Source organism: Phasianus colchicus, chromosome Z (assembly GCF_987193195.1).
Source record: "Phasianus colchicus chromosome Z, bPhaCol1.hap1.1, whole genome shotgun sequence".
NCBI lineage: Eukaryota > Metazoa > Chordata > Aves > Galliformes > Phasianidae > Phasianus > Phasianus colchicus.
The window spans coordinates 11,462,963-11,473,176 of NC_143476.1; the positions used below are offsets into that span (position 1 = coordinate 11,462,963).

Genomic DNA, 10,214 nt, shown 5'->3' on the forward strand with positions numbered 1-10,214 from the left:
GCCCCAGCTGCACTACAGTGTCCAGAAAGACAGGGAGCTGCTGGAGAGGGTCCAGAGGCGAGCCACAGAGATGATCAGGGGACAGGAGCACCTCCCCTGCAAAGACAGGCTGAGGGAGCTGGGCTTGTTCAGCCTGGAGAAATGAAGGCTGTGGGGTGACCTCATGGCAGCCTTCAGTACCTCAAGGGAGCCTAAAAAGAGGAGGGAACCAACTCTTTGAAAGGGTAGATAACAGCACGACAAGGGAAATGGTTTTAAGTTGAAAACTTAAGTTTTTAAGTTGAGGGAGGGCAGATTTTGGTTTTTCCCTCGTAGTCTTTGCTAAACCGTGGAAGCAAACTGACCTGCTCTTTCTCTCTCCTCTCTCCACCCTCTGCCTGCTTCCCTGCTGCAGCTTTTGCTTGTGGAAGATCAGAGCAAAGAGACAAGGAACGGCTGCGGATTCGTGAGATTTCTCTCCCTCGTTCTGATCTCTTGCCAGGTACCTGCCATGGTTTATCCCCCCACATGCTTTAGCAGCCCATGACGCCCCGTGTTTAGTAACACAGCCTCATCCAGCTTTGATGGGACGCTGGTCACGTGTGGGTTTTCTCCACGTGCTCTGCAGCTCAGCCCTCAGAAGGATGCTGTCTGTGGTGCTGTGACCAGCTGGTTTTATGGAAAGCAATCCCTTAGGCAAAGAGTCCCAGCCCCAGCTTGTGCAGAGCTGCACAGCATCACCAGGGACACCAGCAGGCGTGCTTGGGCTGTGTGAGTGTGCCCGACAGCTGTAGGGAGCACAGCAGAGATGTGAACAGAGAAAATAAAAGTGTGTTTCTTTTCAGTTCCAGCTTGTCACACCTACGCTGATGGCTGTGGCGTGCAGCGAGATCAGCTGTGGGCCTGACCTGGCATGGACAGAGGTAGAGTATGAAGTTCTGATTGGTCTTTGTTCCCTGACTGCAGCCAGCAGAGTGAGCCGCAGATGTGCTCTCCTGCTTTCCAAGAGAGCTCCTCTGTGGCAAGACAGTAGTGCAAGCGTGGCAAGTTTATAAAAGTACCAGAGCCATCTCGGCTGTGGTGTTTGTCCTCTACTGACTTTTCCCTTGAAATGGCTGCAGAAACAACAATCATTCTCTGCTCTGTTTGGCCTCGCTGTTGGTTGGACTGCTCAAGAGAGCTGCTTTGTGCCTGCAGTGGCACTGTTTGCACCTTGTAACTGCAGCCGTAGCTTTGGTTTCCCTCTTCACGGTCTCCTAGCATCTGAAACAGTCAGCCTTCCTGCACAAAGAGCGCAGGAAAGGAGGGGGCAAAATGGACAAGGCCACCTGTCTGCGTCAGTGCCATTGCTGATTAGTCTGGGTGGGGAGAGATGCATCTTTGCTGGCGTGTGCCTGCTGCACACCAGGGAGAGAAACAGTCGTTATTAGACTTGCAGTTCCTTCTGAAGTGCCCATGATAAGGACCGAGTGCATTTCCTGCAGCTTTCTCTGCAGATGTGCTCCTCACCTTGAAATCCTCCTTGTTGGTTCCCAGCTCCTCACCGTGGCCTGTACTCTCTGTTTCAGGCTGAGAACAAGGGGAAGCCCCTGCTGGACCATGAGGTGGCACCTGTGAATGTTCCAGCTATTGCTGCTGCCCATGCTATTAAGAGATACGTTGCCCAGGCAGCGGATGAACTCTCCTTTGAGGTAAGCAGTTCAAGGCGTTCCTTGTTGCTCAATTTTACAATGGCAAATGCCTTCAGAGCTGCACTGGTGCAAGTGCTCTCATGCTCGGCGATGTTTGGCAGTGCAGAAGAATGCAGTCATTTGAGCTGTGCTTTCCTCCCAGCCGTGCTGAAGCTGGGATTGACGTTGCAATCTCTTGCAGGTGGGAGACATCGTGTGTGTCATCGACATGCCACCAAAGGAGCTGACCCCCTGGTGGAGAGGCAAGCTCGGCTTCCAGGTAGGCACAAGCTTCAGACTGGAGAGTGCAACTTCAGTAAAGGCAGGAATCTCAGCTTAGAGCTGCTCTGCCTGCACAGGATGCCCAGTGGACATAAACAGTTTCACTGTGTCGGTGTCAGAGGACCTTGCCTTTGGCTGCAAATGTTGAAAAATTATTACCTTTATGCTGTGAACTATGGCCATTTTCTGCTGGATAGTCTTATGGAACGTCAGGCAAGCACGTTCTGAGGGAAATGTTACGTGCCTTTTGGTTTAACAGTTCAGATCTGAGAAGTGCTGCATGCAATAGTTGGCTTCTCTTCTTGTTACAGGTTGGATTTTTCCCAGGGGAGTGTGTGGAACTCATTAATAAGAACATTCCTGAGGCACTCATCAATTCTGTGCCAAAGCCAGGTATGGATGTTACATTTGATGGTGTGGGAAAGCAAAATGAAGTCTTTTTGGGGGTATGTTCCATGTTTAGTACCTCCTTTATCCATCCCACATTGTCCTCTGGGTTGATGATTCTTCATGCACACCATGGGGCAGAGATTTGGCCCAATCCTCCTGAGTTTATGATTGGACTTGGCAAAACTATAGAATCTTCATAGAATGGCTTGGGATGGAAGGGACCTCAGGGATCATCATGCTCCAACCCTCCTGCCTCAGGATGGTCTCCCAGCCCCCACATTTAATGTCAGATTAGACCAGGCTGCCCAGGGCCCCATCCAGCCTGGCCTTGGGCTCCTCCAGAGATGGGGAAAATCCCTTTTTGTATGTACTGGTTGGTAATGTTCTTCCCGTTCTGACGTGCTCTGTAGAATGTGCTGTGCTCGGCCTCGTCCAACGGAGCCAAACCTGAAATGACCTGGTTTCTTCCTTTTGTTGTGCAGAGCCCAAGAAACGCAGCAAGATCCTCACCTTCCTTCGTTCCTTGGTGAAGGCCCGCCCAAAGAAACCGACCGAGCGGGAGGTGGAGAAGGAAAGGGTGTTTGGCGGTGACCTGGGAGAGCATCTTCTCCACTCCGGTCGTGATGGTAAGGAGCTGCCCATTCCTGAGATCTTCCTCTGCTGGCATCTAAATAAGATGAAAGGGAGCTCATATCTAGCAGGGGGTAGGCTGATAGCAGTGGAGGCACGTGTAATGGGAGTTGATGGCTGAAGGATAAAGTGAGGCGGATGCTCCTAAGAGACAAGCACATCTGTATTTGCTTCAGCCAAGCCTGGCTGGGCTTAGTGGATGGGATGTGAAGCACAGCCTGCAGCAGGACTTGAATCAGGAGCTCCACTGACGGCTGGCACGTGTTCTTCAGTCCCCCAGGTCCTCCAGAGCTGCGCTGAGTTCATTGAGCAGCACGGCGTGGTGCAGGGGATATACCGCCTGTCCGGCGTCGTGTCCAACATCCAGAGACTGCGGTAAGAGTGCTGCGACTGACACAGCCTGAGTGCATCTGGTGTGGCTTTGGGCTTGCCTTCCTCTCGCTCAACCGGGTTTGCGTCCCTCTCTCCAGGCAGGAATTTGAGTCGGAGCAGATTCCTGAGCTCACCGTCCGTGACATTCACAGCGTGAGCTCCCTCTGCAAGATGTACTTCAGGGAGCTCCCGAACCCTCTGCTCACCCACCAGCTGTACGGCAAGTTCTCGGTAAGCACAAGGCCACGTCTTTCATTTCCCTCTTCCTGGGCCTCTTGGCAGATGGCTGCAGCAGTGCCCCAGCTCGGAGGCCCTTTTGCTGTCAGCCCCACGAGGTTTACTCGCAGTGGTGTACTAGCCTGATTGGTGTCTCGCTCCCTTTCTGCACTACTCCAGGATGCTGTTGGTGCCGCTACAGAGGAGGAGCGGCTGCTCAGAATGCAGGACGTCATCCAGCAGCTGCCCGCTCCTCACTACAGGTCAGTGCTGCCCTCAGCCTGCTGAGCTCAGCCCTGCTGCATCGCAGAGGGCAACGATGCAGTTCCAGGCTCTGTCTCACGCCGGCAACACGATGCCTGTGTTTGCTGAAGGGTTGAAGGCTCCATGGGGTTACTTTATGGGGTCAGTTCCTGGGCACGGGGGCACGCTTGGTGCAGCTGATGGCTGCGGCTGTGCTGTGCTGGGGCTTGGTGCTGCAGCGTGGCACTCAGTCAAGTTGGATCTACTTTACCTTCGGTGACAGTAGCAATCACAAGAAGTAGCATGAATGGAGGTTTGCTTTCTGAATTGCAGCACGGCATGCTCGTTGGTGCTGAACGTTTGCTTCTCTTGTTTTCCAGGACACTGGAGTACCTGATGAGACACTTGGCGTGTCTGGCTGGGAGCTCCACGGTAACAAACATGCATGCCAAGAACCTAGCCATTGTGTGGGCTCCAAACCTCTTAAGGTAAACTTCTGGTTCTGTTTCAACGCTTCCTCTGTTCTCCAGTTAAGAAAAGCAGTCCTCTCTTTTTCTCCATCAAATGTGCTCTTCTGTAAAATCTTTGGCTGACAGAAGAGCAGGAGCCTGGGCTGTTCTCCATCCCCACGGGCACAATGTCTAGGTGACAATTTCTGCAGTGTTGTTGAGATGGGACTGACGTGTCCTTGATCATCCAGGGGAATTTCTGCAGTGGCATCACTGATTGCCCACTTTGGAAGTCTCCAGAGCCTCAGCTGACAGCTTTTGGCTGCAACAATTCAGACTCGGGGAAACGGTCTTGGAGAAATGACTTCTAAAATCTGCCTTTTCTACAGATCACAGCAGAACGAGTCTGCCTGCGCCAGCGGAAGAGCTGCCTGCATGGAGCTGCAGATGCAGTCGGATGTGGTGGAATTCATCATCAACCACACAGACGTCCTCTTCTGCTCCAAATCCGGAGCAGACATTGCAGATGCAGCAGGTGAGTGTCTTCCTCCATTAGCTTGATCTTGACCTGACACCTTGATCAAATGCAGGCCTTCTCCAGGACCTCTGAGATACTCTTTTACCATCAAGGGGACAGCAGACCTCTGGGCTTCCATTAGGGTATGGCATCCTGTTGCTGGATGCTGAGAATGTCCAAGCCCAAACTTCACAAGGAGGAAACCGTCATTATTATGGTTTGCACGCAGGAAAAGCTTGATGCAAGTGTGGCAGCGAAGCTTTCTCAGTTCCCTGCCCCTTTTATCTAGGGGTGAGCTCTCTTAATGATGACCGTGTCCTTTGCCATAAACAGACCTCTGCCCACATGGTTATTTTGAGCTCCTCTTCTTCCAGTGGCTCAGATAAGCAAGCCTGAGAAAAATACAGCACCTCCCCCAGAACTGTGGTGGCTGTGCTGCTGCTTTCTGATCCTCGCTCTTACCTGTGGTTTTCCCTGACAGGGCACAATTCTCTCCCAGGGCCCAAGTCTGTGGGGGTCTCTTCTGCTGCCACAAAGCTGCTCAGCCTGGAGGAGGCACAGGCACAGAGGCGAGGCCACAGCACCTCTTCTGTGGTAACAGAGAGCAGCAGGGACATTGAAGTGAAAGAAAGCCCTGCAGCTGGGCAGGGCAAATTCCACAGAGTCATCGACTTTCCATCTGAAAGGTAAAGAGGACTTTCTTTTCCAGCACCTAGCATCATTGTTTGGGTGGGTCTTTCTGTTTTTCTGCAGAAACCAGGCAGTGCTAGGAACAAGCAACTGCTGCCAAGAGCTCAGTGCAGCTCTTCCCTCACCCTGCACCACGCACGACTCACAGCATTGGCTGTTTTCTCTCTCCAGGCAAAATCCACCCAGCAAGAATGAGGAATCACCAGCTAGCAGTTGGTGTTGCTGCTTCAGCCTCAGAAAGCCATCCTCTGGGAGCAAACGCCAACTGCAGCGCAATGCCAGGCAGCCCTCAGAAACAGCAGTGGTAGTCCTGGCAGGTAAGGGTGCAAATGCAGCTTCCAAATCCCTGCTTTTCAGGAACATAGAATTCAAGCTTGCTCTGCACTTGTATCTCCTTCTGGCCTTCCAGCCCCTGCCTAACATCTTCAGTTCACCCCTGATCAAGAACCACTGTCGTAATTCAGCTTGTGAAAGTTTGACACTAACCCCTGTGTATCCTTTCTAGGTGAATCGAGCCCTTGCCAACCCACAAGATCCAGGGCAAGTAGCGAGGATGCTCTGTGTGCTTCCATCAGTGGAGAGCTCTTAGGAAGCACAAATTCCTGCAGTTCCAACAGCAGCCTTACACATGACAACAGTGATGGAGAGAAGGAGCTCATTCAAGTTCATGCCCTCATTACACCTGGCTCTGTTGAAAATGCTGACCTGGGCCTGCCAGAAACAACAGTCAGCAGCCTGGATTGTAACCAGGAGTCTCTGCAGTGCAGGCCATCCCAAGAGCAGTGTGAGTGCCCCAACAGCAGCACCTCCATGCAGGAGCAGGTCAGCATCAGTGAGGAGGAGCAGAGCCTCTTGCAAGGGGACTTTCAATCAGGCCTCCAGTCCCAGGCACCGGACAGCAGCACTGAGAGCTCTGAGCCACTCTCTCCATGACAAGACAGGATGAGTCCCATCTTCACCGTGGACCTCTCACACCCTCCTGTCTTTTATATAATAATAAAAGCACACTTGTGCTCAATCAACGCCTTGACTGCCTCCAGAGTCTTCATTCACACGGACTGGGATGAATGCAGCACACAGCAAGGCACCCCAGCTTGCAATGCTGTGGCTGTGGGGTTTGTGCAGCACAGCTCCGGGTTTGTTCCTGTTTTGTCTGGCTTTGGGATGTCTGCAGGGGGAGCTCTGCTACCATTTGGCATGGTAGCAAATAATCTCTCGCATCCTGGATGCTGCTCATGATACTCCCAAGCTTCCTGGCTGTGGCTTTGTGATGCTTTTCAGGCCTTTCTGATGCATTTTGATGCCTTGGATGTTGCTTAACACCTCTCTCCTCCCATCATATCCTTTCCTGGCTCCCACCTACGAACTGGCCCTGCAGATCACCTCCAGACCTGTCATCAGCACACTGCGGCAGGAGAAGCTCCCCCTGGCCAACGTCAGGCAGCTCAGCGTGCAACCTGAGCAAGTTTTTTTCTGAGAAAGTGACCAGCTCTTTTCCATCCCTTTGCCCCTACAAACAGTTGTCCAGAGCATCTCGTCCAAGAATTCCTGGAACAGCCTGCAGCTGGCTCTCCTGAAGTTCAGGCTCCTGCCTTTGCTTCCTGCCAGGCCCGCATTCCTTGAGATCACCAACTCAAGGAGGGCATGGTCACTGCAGCCCTGACCGCCTCCTGTCGTAACCCCTGGTGTGCACCATGTCCAGCAATGCTTCCCTTCTGCTTGCTGTGCCCAATGCCTGCACCACAGAGTGATTCTCACTGCACTCCAGGAGTCTGTCAGATTGCTTGCAGCCAGCCATGCTGATTTCCCAGACTGACTGGAATCCCCCATCAGGATGAGAGTCAGTGAGTGCGATGCTTCTGCTGGCTGCAGTAAGCAGCTCCCACCAACAGGCTCTCTTTCCAGGCGGCTGTAGCAGACCCTCACCTCCAGAAGCCCTGCACTGCTGCACTTCCTAATTTTACCCACAAGTTCACAACCTGGTCCTGGCTCTTCTTAGTTCTTTGCACTCAACTTCTCATCATAGAGGGCAAATCCAGAATTCCATAGTATCAATTGTGTCTGCTTTATGTCAGGATTTTTTTTCTTTCTTTTCTTTTCCCATTTTCTAGGTAGGAAAATGAATTTCTGAGCCAGGAGAAGCAGAAGTGAAACAGTCTTCCTGGCACTGCTCAGGTTGCAGGAGTTGCCAAGTGCTCCTCAGGTAATGTGTGCTGAAGAGCTGACCTTGGTGGCAGGGGCTGTGGCTGCATTTTGTGCCTGTCATGCGGGAATCCAAGAAAGCCTATTCAGAGCAGGAGCTGCAGAGCGAGATAAACATCACGAGAAGGTAAGGCTGAGAAGCAAGGACACCTCCAGAAAGAAGAGAAAAACTGAGTCAAGTGAGCTGCGTGACGGCCGTGTGATGCTGACCATGATTGGAGGAAGAGCGCATGGCTGGGAATGACTGATGGCTCTGGTTGGATGGGTGCCTGTGTGCACAGAGGTAAGGAGTGTTTGTGGGATGTTTTGCTGGCATCTAACGGCTGTAAGGGGAAGTCAAGAGAGAAAACTTGTGAATGCATAGAAGGGATGTTAAAATCTGGAACAGACTGTTTGGATCATTCACAGCTGAGTCCGTGCCAGATTGCCACACTGTCAGAACCTGGGGCCTAGGATTTTCCTTTAAGAGTGCCAACTGCTCATTTTAAATGATAAAAAGTAACACTGAAAAAAGCTTCCCTCCTTGCATTAGAATAACGCATTGATATTTGATGTTTCTGTCTTTCCATTCCTTTAGCAGCCTGGGTGTTGATGCAGCTGCATGCATCTGCTGCCCTCCCCTTCTGTTTTGTGTAAAAGAACAGTAAAATATGCAATCAGTGTGAGATCTTTCTGAAGTATTTTACTTTATTTGCCCCTAGGCTGCAATGGCTGGGAAATGGCAGTGTCACCCAGGAGCCCACACGGCGACCTGATGTCTCATTGTTGGGGTCTATTGGAAACCACCACGATGACAAAAGAATGCCTGGGATTCCTCCGGCCCAAATGCCAAACCTTGCACTTGGCTGTGCTGAACCTCATGAGGTTCACCCAGGCCCACCTCTCAAGTCTGCTGAGCTCAAACAGATGTCCTTTTTCTCGTGTCCTTCCATTCCGAGTCCATCTGTTCCCCAAAGCAAAAGAATTTGGAGGGAACCACCGACAGTTATGTGAGCGATTTCAGCGTCTATTTCTGATCATGGCAACAACTTCAGAGGTCACACTTAATTTACGGTGCCCGCTGTAATTCTGACCAAGGCTGCAGTTGCAGCTGACTTCCCAAGGCTGCAAGACGTGGTGGTGACACAGCCTTGTGCTTCTGCATTGGTGCTCATCCCACGTTTCCTTTCTCTGTCTCGCAGGTCAGCTCCTGCTGGAAGCAGATGGTATCCCAGTGTGAATGAAGGTCAGTGCAGGAGCAGCTGCTGATGGGAGGAAGGAAGTCCATGCTGAAGAGCTCTGAAGCATCTGCAGGTATGGTTCTGGAGGAGGCAGCAGTGATGTCGGAGGGCTCCCCAGCAGGAAGCTGTCTCATCCAAATGCTTGCTGAGTGGTTGGAAGGGAGCTTTCTGCATGACAGCAGCACCAGTCACTTGCTTCACATGTTGCAAAGACAAGGATTAGCAGGAGTTCCAGTATCTACAGTATCATCACGAATCACGATAGGATTACAATGTGTCCTCATACAAACGCAGCCATTTCTCTCTGAGTCCAGAGGCTGTCCGGAAAGCATCTTTGAGGTCTCTCACACCAAACCACTGCTGTCCGTGTGGGATCTGACTCATTAGGGTATAGGGGTTAGGAACCACAGGCTGTCTTTTGAGAACGGGTTCAGTCATTTCCTTACATCTTGCACCAGCCGATACGTGCCGTCTGCCTTCCGTGCCGACAGGATTGGGGTGTTATAAGGCCACAGACAAGGTTCCAGAAGACCATCCTTAACCACTGTCTGTGTTACAGCTTTTAGACCCACTCTCCCTTCTAAGGCTATGGGATATTGTTGCTGTTTCACAGCTCCACTCCCTCCTTGGGCAGTTCTTTGTAAGGGAAAATTGTGAGTCCACCCCGATTTCCTTCCCCTGCCCACAGCTTTGGATTCATTTCTTCTTCATCACAGCTGATAACACATTCATTGACACCTGATATCTGATATCCTCATTTAACTGTTAAATCTCTCCCCCATAAATCGGTCCCTGCTTCAGGCACAGAGAACAATTGCCCTGCAACTATTTTATCTTTCCATTTTAGTTCTGTGGTCTCCAAGAGTGGAGCTGTCATTTCTGATCCCTCAGCCCCAGTTACGCACAACAGCCACATCCAGATACACGTCTGGTACCTCTGAACTAGCTAATGCTGTAGGATGGAATGTTGTTTCTGCACTGGCTATCAAATGTGGGATTGCTCTGAAGCAGTACAGCACCATGTGTTTTGTAATTTGCCCTTGGAAACAGTTTGAAAAAGTAGAAAGACTTTATTAGTATTAGTAAAAAGAAGCTATTTCATAACATGTTTTAGAAATACAGTTGTTCAATCATGTGATCAATTCTCACTTACAGAACTGTAATAGTTACAAATTGCATGGGTTTAGTATTAAGGACCAGAAAGCATGTTGTAAGGCCATTCTGTTTGGATAGGAGAAGCTCAGCAAAAGAAAAACAGACTCCAAAGAAGCCAGGGCCTCCACACAAGGCCGAAGTGACTCACTCTGTGGGCAGGTAGGGATGCAACAGGCAGGCATCAAGAGACTCCCCTCTG

At 51.2% G+C, this 10,214-nt stretch overlaps 1 protein-coding gene across 1 annotated transcript; it reads left to right on the forward strand.

Annotated features, from left to right (window-relative positions):
- The first annotated feature begins 1,850 nt into the window (after positions 1-1,850).
- Positions 1,851-9,083, forward strand: LOC149912511 (rho GTPase-activating protein 32-like). Its single transcript, XM_090131132.1, has 9 exons — positions 1,851-1,929; positions 2,243-2,324; positions 2,804-2,947; positions 3,224-3,326; positions 3,422-3,554; positions 3,720-3,802; positions 4,163-4,270; positions 4,621-4,766; positions 9,073-9,083. The coding sequence occupies exons 1-9, from the start codon at positions 1,879-1,881 to the stop codon at positions 9,081-9,083; spliced, it is 861 nt and encodes a 286-aa protein (XP_089987258.1). The 5' UTR covers positions 1,851-1,878.
- Positions 9,084-10,214: the final 1,131 nt, after the last annotated feature.